General features: G+C 36.4%; 2 protein-coding genes across 2 annotated transcripts; both read left to right on the top strand.

The window, feature by feature from the left end:
* The first annotated feature begins 961 nt into the window (after window positions 1–961).
* On the top strand, window positions 962–12,361 carry LOC129566852 (homeobox protein ARX-like). Its single transcript, XM_055443146.1, has 7 exons — window positions 962–1,653; window positions 2,096–2,317; window positions 3,284–3,654; window positions 3,742–3,822; window positions 5,898–5,955; window positions 11,727–11,926; window positions 12,017–12,361. The coding sequence occupies exons 1-7, from the start codon at window positions 1,287–1,289 to the stop codon at window positions 12,188–12,190; spliced, it is 1,473 nt and encodes a 490-aa protein (XP_055299121.1). The 5' UTR covers window positions 962–1,286; the 3' UTR covers window positions 12,191–12,361.
* A 3,794-nt stretch (window positions 12,362–16,155) lies between these two features.
* On the top strand, window positions 16,156–19,141 carry LOC129566856 (splicing factor 45). Its single transcript, XM_055443150.1, has 5 exons — window positions 16,156–16,656; window positions 16,903–17,100; window positions 17,213–17,801; window positions 17,869–18,612; window positions 18,721–19,141. Exons 3-5 carry the CDS (start codon window positions 17,658–17,660, stop codon window positions 18,991–18,993), a joined length of 1,161 nt encoding a protein of 386 aa, XP_055299125.1. The 5' UTR covers window positions 16,156–16,656; window positions 16,903–17,100; window positions 17,213–17,657; the 3' UTR covers window positions 18,994–19,141.
* The last annotated feature ends 720 nt before the right edge of the window (window positions 19,142–19,861 follow it).

Below are 19,861 nucleotides of genomic sequence, written 5' to 3'. Positions count from 1 at the left end.
ACGAGAAAGTTTTTATCGACTCGTTACTGATGACCACAAAAGCAGCGATGTACCATTCAAAATGAAATGAAAGCAAATGAGATAAAGAGTAGTCGACCCACAAAAAGTGTGTGACAGAGCGATTCATTCAACAGAAGAAGAAGAAAAACAAACAAAACGAAGATAAATTTCTGCGATGCAATGACAAATGTCTGTATTTCAGTGGCATCGAACGACTCGTGTTTTATAATTCATGCGGCGTCACATTCAAACGAAGCGTACATTCGTGAAACCGTGCTAAAAACATTATGTTCAAAACATTAATACGAAGAATATTACAATCATCATCAAATCGTTTAAAATCAATTTGGATAAGTTGCTCTTTGTTATATGGTAAGAACGAATTTTCGGTTGTGAGGCAAAACGAACTGCGAGAGAGATGGAGCGAAATGGCAAATTGTGTCATGGTGAACGAACGAATTTTGAATGTGTTGGAGTCGCGTGTTCAAATGGCTCCACCCTTTTCGAATGGTGGTTGATATAACCAATGATTATTATACGCGAAATGGAAAAGCACAAACGACACGAAAATACCATACCATTGTTGTTCAGAGGGGGCTGAAATATGCAGATGCTTGTAATATCCATGCGCTACTTTTTTTCCTATCGTTTTTCCCTGTTTTCAATGGAGAGTCATCTCACACATTGCCCGATTTACCAAACGTGTTGACTACGATGAAAAGTGGATAAAGTGCAAGTAGCTTGCGACCGTTCTTCACCACCGTGTTACACTGTGAACCGCACACAGAATCACACTGTTAAGTGTAATTGTTATTACATCCTGATTGGATGAAATCGTTTTAGCCTGTTACATGTGATATGCTTTTATGGTGTGTTGTCTCGTTTGCTTTAAATATGTCGCTCGTCTAAACACTTTGTAATGTGCTCGATTTTCACGGACAGTTGGAGCTGTGTGCGAGACTTGGCGAAAACGAGTTTGTCAGTCATTATCTGGCGTATTATCGGTTCACAAGGACTTTTCGATTTCTTACAACTCGACACTCACTTGGATTGTGGCGAGCCTGGTGGTTGTGTACTTTGACTGTGTTTGTGTGTTTCATAACATCAAATTAAATACCAATTCGTTAAACAGTCTAGACAGACAGACGATGATGGCTTAGTGTGGCTCTATTTTATTGTGGTGCAAATTAAAAGATAAACCAAAGTTTAGAATTATTTCGCTCGATTTCGATTTAATTAGAGCAGTTTTTTTTCTTCCATCAAGTGTGAGACTGATTTTAGTGAAAATGGAGCAACTAGCACATTTTGTGACCAAGTCATTTGAATATAATAATAACCACAGTCGTGTGTTGGATGTTCTGAATCTTACGACGAAATCGGGCATTTTCGATCATTTGAAATCAAACGATTCAATGGATACACTATCAAATCCGGATTCAGATGATAACGATGCCGATTCTATCGATATTGATATTACTGACGTTTCGTCCAATGATGGCAACGATAACGCGAAAATACACAACGAAAATGATAATAATAACATTAATGTCATCCGACGAACATCGCCCATTAAGAAATCAAGCAAAGAAAATCAGAAATTGCTCACTCGGAATTGGCTCATATCGGATACACCGAAGAGGAAATGTGACAACGGTTCGTTTTCATATTGAATTGATTTATCTGCCGACGGCTTTTGTCATGTTTGAGTTTAAAATTTATTCGAAAATCAGTTTAGATTATTTACTTCCTCGTCAGTTTCTTGACTAAAACTAGATCAAATTGATGATTCAATGATTCAATTTTTTTTTTCTAATTTCTCTTAAATGCAAATCACTAAGTTCATTTGGCTTTGAAAACGGCCAATCATTTGATTTTTATCAAAATATAAACCAAACTTGCTTATTTACTCCAAAATCTTTATGGCAAATAAAACAGATTCAAATCTTAGATGAAATTCCCAATTTTCCGCAATCAGAATCTTTGAATATTTTATCCATGCTCATGCTTGTTCACAATAAAACATTAAAATCTAGTTTTTTTTTTCAATATCTTCCTAACTAACACATGCAATTCTAAAAAAAATCCTATTTTATAGACAAAAACATCGAAGACGCTGAATCGGAGGTAGCTTTGAATTTGATTTGTGTGGATGAATCAACGCGACAAACCATCGACATACCAATTCGGCCGCGATCTGTGAGGGAATTTAAAAATGAAGTGAATAAAAAACACAATCGTTCGAATGATGTGATCAAATTTGATTTGGAAACGAAACATAAAGTGCGTGTGGATAGAACAGATACAAATTTGCGATCAGGTAAACAAAATTGCTTCCATTTGCAAGTACAAAGTAGTTTTTATGATGATAAATGTTTGCGTTTTGGAACGGGTGAAAAGAAGATGAAGATTTTAAAATCTACAATATAAAAATGAATAAATGTTTTCAATGTTGAAGACTTTCGCTTGAAGATTTTAAACGGTAAACTTGAAGTGTAGTTCAATTTCTCTGACTTTAATGTCCAATGAAGTGTATAAAATGGATAATAACATCCCCTTCGATTCAATTGATTATTCAAAGTGTAAAATTGTCAATAAAACTGAAAACAAAACGCCCATAAAATGTTTGGAAGCAGATTGGAAACATCGGATGATTCATCGACGATTATTTACAGTGAAAATGTGCAAAACGATGTGCATTTCAAATGAAAATCATAAAAAATTTCCAACGACACTCAATATAAACAACTATATAAAGAATCTCTTTAAAAACGCGACCATAAATAAATAATTTGTATTTCGGCGTTGAAGTGACGATTTGCAAAATCGTAAAAAGAGTACGAGTCTATTAATCAAAAATAAAAGGGTAGTAATGAAATTGAATCGAAGAAAACAGACGATATTTTAACCGCAGTTTAACAGCCGTCGGTCGTTCATGGCATTATTTATGCGTTTTGGATGCTCATTTTCTGCAATTGTTTCCGTTTAGTTTATGTAAAAGAGGGTGACAATTCAACAAGAAAATTAAATTTACCACCCGGGATAACATAAAAGCCAAACCATAAAATTGCTCGCTTTACGCAACGTATCGATGCAAATTTGAATAGGAAACAAATTTTGCAAGAAAAAATAGAATTGTAATGAATAAATCAATCAAGTGTGGGATTAAATCGTAAAAATTCTTTTGTAATTTCAGAGTAAAATCGAAATTTGGCACATTTAAAGAATTTAAATAGTTTTTGAAAACGAAATTGAATTAAAGCACAATTTTTCCTCCTATTCACAGACAAAGAATCAAGGATTCTGAAGCATAAGCAACCGAATGACGTTGACGAAAGAGTTAAAGACAATAATTTGAGCGTGTTAAATGGTCCGAAATCGCACGTTATACCAACAAAGTCTTCAAAAGGATCGAGTGATACAAAACATGAAGGTGTTTCGCAATCATCGCTGGCTGCATCAATTGCAAGTGCAATTATAAGTTCGAATCAAATTTCGAACGGTGGAAATAGTTCCCAACTCTCAACGAATAATAACAGCACCAGCAATAATTCGCATAACAGCAGTAGTTCGAATAACAATAGCATTGTGAACAATAAACAAAGGCGATCCCGTACCAATTTCACGTTAGAGCAGTTGAATGAGCTTGAGCGTTTGGTATGTTTTGCATTGATGATATTTACTACACAGAGAAATAAAAAAAAAACAAATGCACTCTTTTTTTACTTTCAAAATACCGTTTAGTTCGAAGAGACGCACTACCCGGATGCATTTATGCGAGAGGAATTGAGCCAGCGCCTTGGACTAAGCGAAGCCCGAGTACAAGTAAGTGTGAAAACTGTCCAACCGACAAAAAGTGGCAACAAAACCACTTTAGTGCACCAAGATTTATGCCACTACTTTTAAAAGCAATTTTTTCGCAACTTCACTTTAGCTCTACATGGATTTTTATTGAAACATCAAGCTAATTCATTACAGCATACTTTTCTCTCCTTGTTTTGCTTTTGGCATTGTGCCGCCGTCATTTTCCATGCATTCAACGACGCAGCCAAAACCATTTATAACACTCGATTCAATCAATTAGTGGAAATTAATGTCCATTTTGTTTCGATTTAGTCGCTGAATAAAAACATTTATCTATATTTATCGGTTGGATGTGATTAAACAAGTTTTCAGTGGTGCACTACACTGGTGTATCGGTTCCGGTAGGGTGAGCGGATGTAAGTATTCCGCTCAAACTACGATTATGTAATGGTTTTTTCCCTTTTTTCTCTCTCTCTCTCTTGAGATCTCTCGATCCTGGGATCGAATCAAGATTATGTCATTTTCACAGCACATTACATGCAACAGCCAAGATTTTATTCGACTGTGATTTGCACACACACACACACACACTCACACACACACTACTTGTAGCTATTAATATAATAGATGTTTATTCATGGGTTGTAATTTCGGCGCGTAATATGGCTATTGTCACCCCATATACTGATTGAAGACAGTGATTGATAGCAACCATCTTAATTTACTTAAGTGTTATTTTATGTGCGCTCGCCCTTTCAAAATCTCACCACTATGCCTTGCTCTCTCTCTCTCTCTCTCTCTCTCTCTCTCTCTCTCTCTCTCTCTCTCTCTCTCTCTGGTTCTTCCTCATTCACTCACACGTTGACTGTCACCCACTTGTTCTGGTTGTCAAGTGTGTAGAAACGTAATTCTGTTGTCGATGCGGTTAATTTATTTCCAGCCTGAAAAATAGTACAAATGTTCACTTTTCAATTTGATTTGATGACTTTCGAAAACAAAAAGCAGTTTTTCTTAAAATGGTATCGCTTTATTGGAGAAATCGCTTTTCATATGAAAGTGAGACGCTTCTACATCTATTCTCTTCTCGTCATATGAATCTAAATTGAAGAATAACATTTGAAACAGTGATAAAACTAAAAATACACAGAAAAATATATTTGTTTTCCTATCGAAAATTATTTTTGGCATTTATTTATGCAAAAATCGAGTGCAAAATTAAGTAAATTCATTGAATTGGCCAAATCAAACGTCAGACCATTTGAAAAAAGTAAACAGAACAATATTTATTGATCCAATCATCGCTTGTTCTTGTTAAGATAATCTTCTTGGCAGTTGGTCACTTGCATCGATTCCATGTGTTTCAGTTTCGATTGCGAGCACAACCACATATTGGTAACTAAATAAATCAGATAAGTGAATCATGTCATGTTTCTCGGTGTATTTCGTCTGACACTGGCCAAATTAAAATATTTCTTTTTTCACATCGTGTCCATCGCTTCGAAAACAAGCCCACCGTAAACCAATCGGAACTCTCCAAAAACACCAACTCTACTCACTCACTCCTCCCGTTATGCTGAAACAGCCCGAGCCACAGCGATGAAGAACGTTCACAAATCTTCATTTTGTGTAAACATTGCAATTTTGTTCATGTCAACATAAATCACCACGTAGTTGGCCATTTATATAAAAACAAGTGGGATATTTGGTGTTCGGTGTGCTAGTGCAGTGCGACAAAATTGAAGGCTAATGTGTTGCTGTCATATATATTTTCCGTACACACAGAGATACACTGAAAGTGAATCCTTGACGTTCTTCGTTTTTTTTTCTCCTCTACACACCGTTCACAATTGAATTTGGATAATTTTTTCTCTCTCTTTCGTTCGTTGGTTTGTTCACGTTGCTGCAGTCAGGAGAAAAGTTTTCCAAATGAATTTGTTTGCACTTGTGATGAATGCATGTAAAGCAATTCGAAAATCAAATTAAGGTCATTGAGTTGAAATTTTCGGTTTTCCTCGTAATAAAATTACACTAAACCATTTTCCAACTGCAACTTTTGTAATTCGATTTATTTTGTCGTTTTCTTCGGTATTTTCTAGGTGTGGTTCCAGAACCGCAGAGCCAAGTGCCGGAAGCATGAAAATCAAATGCATAAAGGTATTTAAGAAGAATGTTTTAAGAAATTTTATATTTGGTTTTCTGGCGAATTTAGAAACAAAATCTTGGAACAAATAAAACGTTGGAAAAGCGTTCAAGTACAAAGGATGCAACGTCTTCATTACATATTCGATTATATTCGATATTCAATTTTCTTCTTTTTTGTTTGGAAAAGGGGAGCGTTTGCATAAAAATCACATTTCAATAATTCTGACTAGATTTAACATCGATTGAATGATCATAAACTTCCCGACATTGTAAATCAAACAAATCAACCCAAAAAATATGCTCCTTTTTCACACTCTGGAATTATAGATTTTTATGCTCTGGAGCCAACTGAGTGTGCTGCATGAAACCAGACGAATGAAATATTCCGTATTGAACGGAGCAAGAAAAAAATGTATATCCAATTGATTTTTCTCGGCAACGTCTTGCATTTGCAATCATAACATATTCTTATTGTGCTTTGGGTTTGAAAAAAGAAGAAAAAAAAAACACCGAAACGGGAAGAAATGGCTAGTGTATTCCCAGGCTTCGTGTGTATCACAACGATGTACACATTTTATTTTGTTTTTTATTTATTTATTTATTTATTAGACGTTTTATCCAGTTATTTCTACTCCTTTTTTTCGCTCTCAGAGAGAGAGAGCGCTCGATGTGTACGTGAGGTCGGCTGTGCTTTACTATTTGTTTCCCGTCGCCAACGTGCGCGATGTGCAAATTGAAAAATTGGTTTGCGTATAATTTTTGTTTACCAAGGAGCACCGTGTTTTTTTTCTGTACTCGATTCTCTCTCTGACGGTGAATGGCACACGGACATAGAGCGCGAGCAAGTCACAAGGAGATAGAAAGATTGAGAGAAAGAAAGAGAGAAAAAGAAGCAGCAAAAAAGCTGACTCGATTCACTAGACGATGTGAATGAAATAAAAATATAGCGCACGATGTTGTTTTTTAGGTAACTACTAACAAACAAATCACATAAGTCAGTCGTTGGGAATTTAGATAAATAAAATAACTGTAGAGAGGTTAATCAAATAAATGGATTTGCTGGGGGGTGTGAGCTCGTGTGCGCGGGCGCTCGCTCGCTCACTCGCACGCTTTTCCGGTCGAAGCAGGGAGACTGAACACATTCTCTCGACGAAAATGTATACGGTGTGTTCAAAATCTAGTTACATATTCCCTACGTTTATCTCGGAGTGCAAAAACAATGCGCTGGACTCGTTTGCGTATTCAAATAAACACAGTATGCCGCACACATAGATACACACACAGAACCAGCCAATTACCGGATCAAATAGAAGCATAAATTCCTGATTTAATCATCATTAATTAGATAATTTAATTTTCGGCACAAAATTTCCTCATCGTATTTATTCGCCGAAACGACAGCATTTATTGAATTTGTCCAAAACATTCGAAATTACCGATGATGTTCCGCGTCCAAAAAAATGTCGTTTGATTGCATTGCACGCATATTTTGACTGTGTGTGCGTGCGTGCGAGTGTGTGTGTGTCATCGAGTATAGACCTGATGCAAATGTAATTCAATTTCGCAAAATAAAAATGTAAATAATCAAATCGATAATTTTTGCCATTAATTCGTTGTTTATTCGGTTCGAGCGAGCGAACGAGCGAGCGCGCGCGCGCGAAACGAAACGGAGAGAAAACTCTGTCTGCCAATTTGTGAATGTAAACAATTACCGTCAGCCATATTCAAGTGTATTTTACGAGCGAGGACGCCCATTCACATACCATCAAATTGTATGCTCACGTGGCTTGAACCAACCGAAAGCAAGCAGATTTCGAAATTGGTACATTTTCCGCGATTGATTTATCATCATGATGGAATAAATCCACATTTTTTCCATCCTGCTTTCAACTTTGGAAACGTGTTCGAATGTCGGTGTTGGTAAGAGAATCGTCGTGTAACAGGAAATTGAATCAACACAAAATTGAAACGAGGAAACCATGTGATGTGTTAAATGGCAGCAACCAATTCGTTAAACCATTTCAAATTACCGCGGATGAAATCTCACCTGTAAAGTTGCCGTGTATATATACTTTATGGGAAGTGTTCATCCCACTTAAATTCCATGTTCCAAATTCATATGAAAAGAAATTTGTTAATTGATTGAATGGAAATAATTCGTACTTGACATACATAGAAAACTGAAATTATGAACGCCGGCGTAGGAAAACACATTTTGTAATGTTGGTTCGTGGCAGTTTCTTGAATTTAAGTTGAAACTTATCGATCACACACGCTTTTTCTTTCAATTTTTTTCTTCAATCTGTCAAGGCGAAAACCCGGGTGAACGCGATAGGCTTTGATGAAAGCCTACATTCGTTCGATGAGGCTTTCATAACTTTTGTGTACATTTTAAATACTCAATGCCTAGGCTTTCATTGCTATTCTCACTTCTTTCGTGTTTTCGTATCAATGAACGCCTAGGTGAAAAAATGATGAAAATGTTGATTTTACATTCTTTATGCTTTTCATTTCTTTCCCATTCAACGGTATGACAATTATGACAATTTTACTTCATTATGTGAATACAGAATGTTCTATCATTGAATCACCTGCAGAAACGGTTGAAGAAAAACTATCATCTGTTGAAAAAATTACGAAATTGAATGGATTTGTATTCGATGCCAATTCAAAACAAAATTATTCCCTAATCACATTTTATGCGCAGCATCAATCCACATTCTTGTCTCTCGTTACACTCGGGCACTCAACATAACTCAATCATGTAATTTCGTGTGTAACTAACAACAATAAAACATTACACTGTTTATTACATTGATTGCAATGGTACAGAGAGTGTCGAAGTAGTGGAGGTGGTGGTGGTGGTTGGATGTACGATTACCGTAGTAGCTCGAAGCGAAGCGACTGTGTAAACAAATTTAGGGTTCCATAAATGCCGTGACCGTTCCCGTGTTTATCGCTTTCAATTCGATAAACGTGCAATCCATTAGATCCGGTTAAGTACCTGAAGCATTCGAATTCGATTGAGCCGAATTTAACACACCAATAAAATGGCTCAATAAAGAAGATCCTTCACTTGGTAGCGCGTATAAAATAAACTTTTTCCAAATGAAATTCAAAGTTTAAAATAAAGCCGTACCAGTGCTGTGCGTTTTCGAGGAGAAATAGCCGTACACAGCGTGGAGGTGTCTTAATAAATGAACTGCTAATACATATTTATTCATTTTGGTTTTGCACCCATCCACGTGGTGGGATGATGGTGTATATCTCTTTTCGTTGGTGCTTCCAATGATTTAACAATGACTCGTCTACGCTCGGGCATCTTTTGTCGGTTGCACGGAAGAACAGCTCAGCCAGAATGGCAAAAGGGCTGAGAATCTATATATAAATTTGCTAAGTCGATGCGGATTTTCACATGGATTAAACTGTCGTTGATAAATTAGTTATTAATTTACTGTTGGCATTAATGATATGCTTTGCTTCGCCGAAATTCTTTGCCACGTCTTAAGCAACACACATTACACCTACACTTTCATTTTATTAATGAATTGCTAATTAATTAAATGACGAAAAATAGAACAAACGCCTCAACGGGTGAACGAAATAAGCATCGAAAAAGAGTTATTTAGAAAAGTAAACCCTTTTGGCGTTGCTGAATCATTATGAAATTCGACACGAAGGTATATATACGACTTTTTATTAAAATGTTTTTTTTTTTTTACTTTTTAAGTCGATGAATTTGAGTTTTTCCACAAAAGTCGCAATCGCACTCATTTAAATGTGTGCACACAATTTGTGAGGCCATTGCAAATCTTCCGGAACGCACTTACCATAGAAACGAATAAATCTCCGGATGAGAAATGTTGCCATTTCAATTCCGTGTCCCGTTGCTAACAGATGTGTAATTTGTTAAATAAATAGCGCACCGAGCTTCGATTGCGTCTGCATCGTGCTTACGTAATTACGATATTGGTGACTTGTGCGCTCTATGTATTCCGGTCTCTCTCTTTCTCTCTCTCTCTCTCTCTCTCTCTCTCTCTCCTTCTGTCTTTCCATCTCACACTTCCCTTCTATCGCAACATTGCTCTCTTTCTTCGTCTCTTTCACTCTTTCTCTCCCAATCTCACTGAATCTGCGTCTCCTTCATTTCGGCGCATCCTTCGAATGCATCACCGTTACACTCGTATTAATATTGTTGTTTTCCTGGTGTCTGAACAACAACACCAACAACTACACACATTTTCGGTGTATGTCCCCGGCAAAACTTAATAAAATATGTATCGTTTTGTATCTTTTCATATTTGCGTATGTCATTTTGACTGTATTCGTCGCAGCAGCAGCAGCACCAGAGAGAGAGCGAGCGAGAGAGTGTGTCGATCGGGCAAAAAAGCAACCGACCGACGACAGACAGTGCAAATTATGTGCACAAGTATAATTGAATTATATGGATTACACACTGATTCAAATTGAATAAGTTTAAATTTATGCAACAGAAGGGAGTCCACAGAAATTGACAGTCCTGTGTGCGCGATTGAACATACACATGCATTCGCCGTTCTCGTACACCGAACAGTCTATCGTTCGGAATATTCAATTGCAAATAAACTGTCAGATTTACGAACCACACAATTTGTATACGGTGCTTTTTTCTGCTCGCAGTAAATTGATTGATATTTAAATCTGTCCGACCATTCACAGCATTTAAAACATAAATCATCAGCAATGGTTACGCACATTAATTGAATTTTTCAGCAAATGAAAAAGGTGAACGTGTTTGGTATTATTTTTAGCAAATCTCTCTTTGTGTTTTGCCATAATTAAATTTATCGCAGCTTTGCGCTGAAGGTCACGGATTTAAGTCAGATTTTAAGAACTCTTCTGATGAATTGTGTTAAATATAAACGTTATACTTATTACATCAGAATTATTCTTTCAGTGGAAAAAAAAAGGAAAGCGAGAAAAAAAAAACGGTGAACCATAGAAGCAAGCATTCATACGAAATCTCTAATTAATGTTTCTCACCTTTTTTTTTCCTTCACCACGTAAATTATCTGCGCGTTACACGGAGTAGATTCAACTCCCACTTGAATATTCATTGTAGCAAATTCAATTTGTTTGATCAAAGTTAAAAAAAAAAAAAACTGGAACGCGGCACGGGATGAAAAAAAAACGAATTATTCTCATGAAAATAAATCAGAGTGCAGAAAAAAATGGCGCATAAATTCATCGCTTGCTCACGAGCAGCATATTTATCAGAACACGAAGGAACGGCAATTTTCTGCAATAAAAATATAAATAAAAATAATTTTCGTTATTTTTTCTTCTACTCTCTTCGGTTCCATCGTATAAAATTGATGCGTTGTGTTGTCCTGCCTATTGTCGTGCTCCTGTTCCGTGTGCACTTTTTTTCTTCTTCTCTTCTCTTCATTGCAATACGAAAACAATGTTTTAAATTACGTAATTCCCCTCGGGAACCATTATGTCATGTTATTCACCTTCAACACAAACTGGATTTGCAGAACCCTTAGCACAGCATTTTTTTTTCTCTCACTCGTTTTGGGCCGAGAATGATTTTTTGATTTACTCATGTCCTCCTATACCAATATTGAACAATGTTTCCCCTTAGATTGAACAACCGAATAAATATAACAAAACACCTTTTTATCTCGCGTTGCTCTTTTTCATCCCCCCCCCCCCCCCCCTCACAAAGTCGAGAGCAGTTTTATTCAATTATTCAATTTAATATTTCAATGGATTTGATCTGCTTTTTATTCTGTTTGTAGGAATTTTGCTATCGAGTAACAGTCCACCGGTATCAACACCATTGGAACCATGTCGCGTTGCACCTTATGTGAATATGCCATCGATGCGAGCCTCTAGCATCACGTCGGCCACCACAACTCCGCATTCCTATTCATCAGGTGCTGCGGTTGCGGCTGCATTTTCTGCATTCGATCCGGCCTTACTGTCGGTGGCACATCAAGTAAGTTTGAATTCGAATGTCAAAATCTTTTCTCATTTTGGGTTATATTGTTTTTACGAAGAAAATTAAAATTTGAATTTTTATTTTCAGTATGCGGCTGCAATGAACGGAGGTAGTGGCTTGTTTTCCATTCCACAATACCCATTGAATTTAGCCGCTTTAGCTGCTGCACACAACAAAAATTCCAGCATCGCCGACCTACGGCTCAAAGCTAAAAAACATGCTGAAGCACTTGGGCTTGGGCTCAAAGAAACCGCTTCGTAAAATCAAACATCAAACTAATCGGTTGCGAGTTATAGAGACAACATCAGAATATGATTAGTGTTCATTTTATGAGGTTTTTTTAGCGATAAGTTTGGCTTTCTCGATTTGATCTCGATTCCTTATTGGTCTATCTATATATATACTTTGTGCATAATAAAAACTTTCAATATCGAAGCGTGAAATGCAGTTTGAATCACAAAATTATTTTATTGATATTATTGTGATTTTTCAATAGGGAAGAGGCAATATCTTGTTTATTTTGTTTGCCTGTGGAATTTCCAATCTTGCAGAATATGTTTCGTGTATTCAAGTCATGTAAAGGTAAAACGAAGATTGCGAAGAAATAAGAAAAACCACAGTCATAATTCCACACAAAAGTCATATGTAGGTCAAGGGCAAAAAATAACACATCCAGACGGAAAATCAATATAACGTCATGTTCGCTGAATGAAATACACCCATTTGCCCACAACGATCATCTTCAATTAATCAATTCGCCGAATATCTGTCAAACTTTATTGAGCAAAATATGAAATGAGCAATTTATTGGTAGTGAAACTGTGAAAGAGATTCGTTTAACTTTTCCACGATTTTCGATGGCGAACCGTGGAGAGAAGGGAAAATATAGCAAATCGACTTCTATTTGAATGCTCTAGGATGAATATAGATTGTATGCTCAATGTATTGAGTGCTCGCCCATTATCGAATTCAGACAAGTGGCACAACAATGCGAAAGAAAATTTTGTTGTTCGACGAACATTGGAATCTCAAATAGTATTTGTACGAAACAAAGCATATCCCAAGATGTGCGTAGATTCAAACCTCAAATAAACATTTTAACATAAACATAACGAATAGGTTTGTCCACACACAGCCATCTGTTTCTATAAAAACCATATATTGTGCGGATAACAAGCATCAACGTTTTCTTCTCTTTAATTCGCGATTGCTTTCAATCTTTGATCATTTATCCTATTGAAATTCCATTCTATTTCGTTGTCAGCACTCAGTAATAATTTGGGCAACTCATTTACTTTTAAAAACATTTACTTCGTATAAATGACAGTAAACATTAGCGGTAATATTTGAAATTTCGCTGATTCAGAGGTTGCTGCTTAATAGCCTATTGTTTAATCATCAATATTCATTCATTTTTAAAATGACAATTGAGGCTGTGAGAATGAAAATGGCAATACAGGAATAAACATTCTGAAACGCATCAAGAAAAAAAATTCGCAAAAATGAATCATGAGTTCTGAATACGCAAAAGTGAAACATGAATTTACATGGGCAGCATAGGAGGTTCATGGTTCACTTTTGCGTATTCAGAACTCATGATTCACTTTTGAGAATTTTTTTTTTCTTGATGCGTTTCAGAATGTTTATTCCTGTATTGCCATTTTCATTCTCACAGCCTCAATTCTAAATAATCAAAATTTTAAGTAAATCGCGTTGAATAAAAAAATTGTGAAGAAAAGTTCACCGAAATATAAGGAATGTCGGAATTTTTCAAATTTTACCCTTTCCTTTTGCTCCAACAAAGTGCGCTGTAAATGGAAAATATTCAGCTATGAATGCTCTAACGGCATCTATACGGTATAATTTGGAAGTATAAGTAAATGCTTTCGTCATAAAAATAAATGCGTGAATGCTTTCGGTTTACGCAAATGTTTGAATGGCATTTCTCAGAAATGACATTTTAAACATCATTCATGATTCAAATCAGTGATCTTCTGATTACGCGTGGGCGGATCAAGTGATTAAGATCAATTGATCTATATCATTTACCCAAAAATCGCTGTAATTATCGTGATAATTAATCACTTAATCTCAAGTTAAGCATGATTAACAAATGATTAAGATTAACTTGACCGGTTAATCATTTCACCAATGATTAATTGATCACTCACTTAATCGCAATTCGCTCACGCGTACTTCCGATAGGTACAAAAGCAATGCAAACTGATCTCTGAAATTCTGCGACATTGTTCAGTGAGTCACAGAGAGAGAAGCACACAGTTTGGCAGACGCAGAATAATCGATTCCAATTTCTACAGAAAAAGGACGACGACAAACGCAAGATTCAACTTTTTTAGGATTAATTTAATGGATTTTCGTAATTCTGTCCGAAAAACGTGAATCAATTGTTGCGATGACGCAATCGATGTTCAACCTCCAGAACCAATCGGTCCCGGAAAGAAAGGTAATGGAAGCGTAAAAAATCAAAACTAAAGACAAATTCCCAGGAATCAAGCGGCCAAAAATCAAAAGAAGCACAAATGTGATGTGTGCAATCATTTGGTGAGTGGAAAGTCTAACCTCAGAACACACTTGCGAATTCACACTGGAGAGAAGCCATTTTTGTTTGTTGGAGGTCCTTTGCACAAAAAATTTATATTCATTGACAAAGTCAACTCTGCAATCTTACCGAGTTTGTATATTTCTATGAAAATTGTTTAGCTCCAATGGTGGGTGCATATTGTTTGTAACTATCAATTTGTCAGAACATATCAAACATGAACAAATGGCATTTCGATTACTTCAAAATGCACGATCTTCCAATGAGAATTTCTTTCAATCCATGGACTGGACAATGGACATTCGACGGAAATGGGTGCAATAAATGATTTAGAGTGATTTTATGTAATTTCAGTTGTTTATCGTTGACAACATAGGCCACCAAATTTACTCAATTCACATTCATTTCAAGAAAATTGGTGCGATATTAGAAATGTAAGAAAATCCAATACAATAGATCATTCAATTAGAATTTACTTCCCAAAAAGAAATTGACACCAGTTTAGCGCTGGTTTGCTGCTCTCACACGACACTACACACAGTATGCTGTAGTGTGAGAGCGGCAAAGCGGCAGCATACTGTGTGTAATGTGGTGTCAGAGCAGCAAACCAGCGAAACTGGTGTCAATTTCTTTTTGGGTTCTTTAACACTTCATTTCAATATAATTCGATGTATTTTCTGTATCGGAATCTAAAAATATTTGTTTAGACATTTATTGATACTAATTTGTTTACATTTCAGTTTTAGATTTAAGTTGGATGGAACAAATATTGAAATTCGTAAAATATTTGAAAAAATTCGAAATAATAAACGGATTTTATTCGCCTAGTGGCAGGTACTGCGTAAAAGAACAAAACTCATCGCAATGCTGATAAAGAATTTTGAAACTTCTTTTCATCGGTTTATATTGCATATTTGTATGTTTGAATATTCATCGTCATTTGCCTTGTGTTTTTCGGTTTCCGCAATTTTCCGTAATGGAGCAAGAAACCTAGCAAGAAACGATTCTATGGGCTCTCATCGGTCATCAAAGGCATCAAAGTCGCATGAATATCAGAGCCTCTTAAGCCACCATCCAAAAAATTGCACCCCCTCTCATCACCTTCAGCAACGTTAGGGCATAGTTGTTTTTCTACGTCTCCTTTTACAGTTTCCAAAGAGATCTGGGAAAAATAAAAAAACCGTCATAAGTTTTCTGAATAAAGTAATTAAAATTACAAAAATCGTCATAATAAATACGAAAATTCGTTTTCAGACCTGGCCGGGTAACGTAACTTGCTGTGCAGTACAAATAATGGCAAAAGCACAGATAACACAAAAGCGATGCTTAAGACTTTCATTTTGATTGACTTTACTTCAAACTGAATGCTTAGAAGATCCTCAAACGAATGCATTTCTTCTCGACACTTATGACCATTTTATAATAAATCGATTAGGGCATTAACGATTACTATTTTTCGATGGAAAATCGCGGGCACGTTTTCGTGACAATCGCATTGTCACGATCCATGTTGAACGTGTACACGATCCTTCTTTTAAATTTTCTCTGTAATCATGAGTAAATTTAAGTGTCACCTAACACTGTGGTATTATTAACTTAGAAATGATGTATTGAAAAATCGTGAAACAAAATAATAAAATGTGGTGATACCACGTGAACAACGTCTATTGCGTTGAATACTTCATAGTATTCGCAACGAATAAGGCATAAGAGAGGCGATACGCCGATACATGCAGTGTATGTATGTATACAATGTACGCACTTTACGCCTTTCGTCGTTGCCAATACAACGAAATGTTCAACGCAATACACGTCGCGTGGTATTGCGTCGAACGATTCATTAATAAATGAGATTCTGAAAGTTTCATGTTGATTGCATTTGCAGAAGTTTGATTTTTGATCCAAAATTTTTGTCGAAATTTTCTTGGAAAAAATTGTGGGCCAAAATACAAACTTCTGCAAATGCAATCAACATGAAACCTTCAGAATCTTATTTTTTTCTCCAAAAAATGTAACCTCAGAAAGTTTGAAGCCAATCGGAATCGATTTACGAGTACCTACCATACAAAATTGTCGAAGTTTAGATTAAAGTGTTCGATTTTTCAAGAAAATTAAAAAAAAAACCAAAAGTACGGACAACGGTACGGAAAAGTTTGGGACTACTAATGTAATTCTTTTTTTTTATTATTACGTTTCATTTTCAAAGCAAATGGTTCATTATTTTTATTAATCAACGGCTTAATTCGGATTGATTTCTTAATATTTTGTTATTAGCATTCCATTGCATGCTCATACCGAGTCTTCAAATCTCACGGAAAATATTATACATTTTTCGATTTTCTTTCAATTGCATACAAAAACACACCCTTTAAACGCGACTTATTTTCAATCAGATGTTATTTTTATTCTATAGCATTCATTTAACGCTTTTGATAATAACTGTCATCTTCCATCCGTGTCTTGATTGAAAGTTACTGCCAAATTGCAGCTGACATGAGCTGTGTTCACACAGTCTGCGAATGATTCGAGCAAAGTGGAAAATGACCTATTGATTTTGGACTGTTTCAGAAGCGATTGAGCTCATTCAATGCATGACTCATACAGTATGAGTGTAATTTGGAAATCGTATCACTTTTCTCTTTTTTTTTCCATCAATACAAAAATTTCCTAATAAAATCAAGCCAAAATTAGAACACCTAATAAAATCAGATCATCTGTTTCAGATGACAAATTCAATGAAATCTTTCCAAAAAATCGAATCAAACAAAATAAGGATAAATGGTGAACGAATTCCAGATGTAAACAAACATTAAGTGGAGCTTGTAAAAAGTCTAAAAACAAAGCCCTTTGTTTGCTACCAGAGCCATCTATCGAACGCTTGACTCATCAAGTCATTAACAAAAGTGTTTCGCTTTGAAATGTCATTGTTTGAGGAAATTCTTTCGATGTGGGATATTTTGGTGTGTTTCGTGCACGATCACGCTGTCAATTGTCATTGCAGACATAATCAAGCAAAATCTGGGCACACAGATACAGTCGACGAGACACAATAAACACACTCCTATCGACATTAAAAATACCACATTTCCCTTACAAAAAAAGTGCATCAAACTGTGAAGTAAACCATAAATTGCACGAACATTCGCCGTAAGTTGTAAAGCAAAAAAAATGGATTTGTACGACGATTTGGATGCGAAGCAGCGAATCGATGGATGGTCACCGGGCCTCAAGTTGATGCAGACACAAATGGCATTGAAGAAAGCCATCGTACCACCGCCCGCAAAAAAAGAGCTACCGAAACGGACAGCTCCCGTAAGTTTGTTGAAGCTCGAATTGTTTTGATAGATTTAATCCAATATCCCGTTTGCAAAACACACAGCTTTTAGCACCGATCACAATATTAAAAACAAAAGGTCGACCAAACTCCGATTCAGACGATCATTTCAAATCGAACGAAAGTTCAAAGACGCATCACAAAAAGCAACCGACCACAATAACGACACAGGCATTGGCGCCACCGAACAAAGCGGCCAATGACTATGATTGGAATGTGATTGACGAATACAATCCACTGTGGCCGAATGAGTATGAGAAAATCATAAAAGAGCGCCGTGAACGCAGAGACAATGACCGAAAACGGAGGAATAATCGTAATGAGAATCGTGATGCGACATCGCCACAAAAATTCTCTGGCTTTGCTGGTAGATCGGAAGATTTGGATGATTACAAAAAATCACCGCCGGCACAACGAACCGCTGGAGCTACCATCGCTCCACCACCATCATTACAAGAAAGTACACCCATTATACCAGCATTACAGAATACAAATGCGGCCGGTTCGTATGGTTCAGGCTCAGTAGCGGCGAAAATTATGGCAAAATACGGTTTCAAAGATGGCCAAGGGTTGGGTAAACAAGAGCAAGGAATGTCAGTCGCGTTGCAGGTTGAGAAAACATCGAAACGTGGCGGCAGGATTATACACGAGAACGAATTTATGCTACCACCAAAATCATCGACTCCTCCACTTGCATCGATGCCACCGCCAACAGCACCCGTTCAGCAAAAAGACGAGCCCTCGATTACCGAGATTATGAAAGCACCCAGCAAAGTCGTTTTGTTGCGAGTAAGTTCGGAGTTTTGAATTAATGCCCAAAATTCGGTTTATTCTTTTTTTAAAGAATTCCACTCGAATTTTGATATTTACACAAAATTGTTCCTTCTTTTATTCCAGAACATGGTCGGAGCCGGTGATGTGGATAATGAGCTCGAGGGCGAAGTAAAAGATGAATGCAACACAAAATACGGTGATGTGGTATCAGTCATAATATTTGAATTGAAGAATGCTGCACCCGAGGAGGCGGTCCGGATATTTGTTGAATTCAAGCGTATTGAGAGTGCGATAAAAGCGGTGGTCGATCTAAATGGCCGATTCTTCGGTGGACGTCAAGTGAAAGCTGGTTTTTACCCATTCGAAAAGTTTCAAAAACATTATTTGACTGATTAATTAATCACACCTGTACTGTAATCAACCTATTCAATTGCTCCTCATTACACTTTTTTTTAAATCTTTTTTCATCTATATTTACTTTGAATGTTTTGAAAGTAGACGTATGCGACAAAAAAAAACACGAATAAATCGATGAAAAATTAAATAGTTTGTGTGTTTTTGATTCAATTAGAAAAGTCCGTCTGATTGTGGATAGCAAACAGTTTGACATTTAAACCACAAAAACCATTTTTCAGCACTAGTCATTACATTGTAAACACAGTATGTAAACGGCATAGAGTAACGCATAAACCAGCTGTTGATGACATTAAAACTTTTCAAACTAATTAACACAATGGGTGATTAAAAAACGGCATATTTTTCAACTATCCCAAATGCACAATGTATTTATCGAGAGAGAGAGAAAAAGAGACGGTGGTTTCATTGGTTTGTTGAAACTTTGATTTTTCCCATGGAATCGATAACTTTGACATGTAATTACATTAGTTGCGTTGCCATGGGAAAATGTAACTTTTTTTTCGTTGACGTGCTACGTGTAAGCCAAATGGCTGCTATAACACAGAGATTGCATATTAACTGCTGAGTAGGCCTGAGCTGAGCTGAATTTGCTAACTCAGGTGCCTGAAGCGTTATTTTAACGCATTCACAGTACAAAATTCATATTCCCATCCAGATTTGCCAACTCAAATTTGAGGCTGATATGGAAAGGAATATGAATTTTGTACTGTAAATGCGTTAAAATAACGTTTCAGGCGCCTGAGTTAGCAAATTCAGCTCAGCTCAGGCCTACTCAGCAGCAAATATACAATCTCTGCTATAACAACAACAGCGACAGCACCAACGATACGAGTGAGAGAAGAAAAAA

The sequence above is a fragment of the Sitodiplosis mosellana genome, unplaced genomic scaffold, assembly GCF_009176505.1.
Source record: "Sitodiplosis mosellana isolate CC-2019 unplaced genomic scaffold, AAFC_SMos_1.0 Smas_scaffold_5, whole genome shotgun sequence".
NCBI lineage: Eukaryota > Metazoa > Arthropoda > Insecta > Diptera > Cecidomyiidae > Sitodiplosis > Sitodiplosis mosellana.
The sequence above is the reverse complement of the archived record's forward strand: the minus strand, read 5'-3'. Positions and strand labels throughout refer to the sequence as shown.

What these genes read in the sequence shown, in the direction of transcription:
- LOC129566852 (XM_055443146.1), top strand. Translation starts at nt 1,287, where the DNA reads ATGGAGCAACTAGCACATTTTGTGACCAAGTCATTTGAATATAATAAT. An exon ending in TGAATGAGCTTGAGCGTTTG is followed by an intron (nt 3,655 to 3,741) that starts GTATGTTTTGCA and finishes AATACCGTTTAG; the next exon opens with TTCGAAGAGACGCACTACCC. An exon ending in TACTGTCGGTGGCACATCAA is followed by an intron (nt 11,927 to 12,016) that starts GTAAGTTTGAAT and finishes TTTTATTTTCAG; the next exon opens with TATGCGGCTGCAATGAACGG.
- LOC129566856 (XM_055443150.1), top strand. Translation starts at nt 17,658, where the DNA reads ATGGATTTGTACGACGATTTGGATGCGAAGCAGCGAATCGATGGATGG. An exon ending in TACCGAAACGGACAGCTCCC is followed by an intron (nt 17,802 to 17,868) that starts GTAAGTTTGTTG and finishes CAAAACACACAG; the next exon opens with CTTTTAGCACCGATCACAAT. An exon ending in GCAAAGTCGTTTTGTTGCGA is followed by an intron (nt 18,613 to 18,720) that starts GTAAGTTCGGAG and finishes CTTTTATTCCAG; the next exon opens with AACATGGTCGGAGCCGGTGA.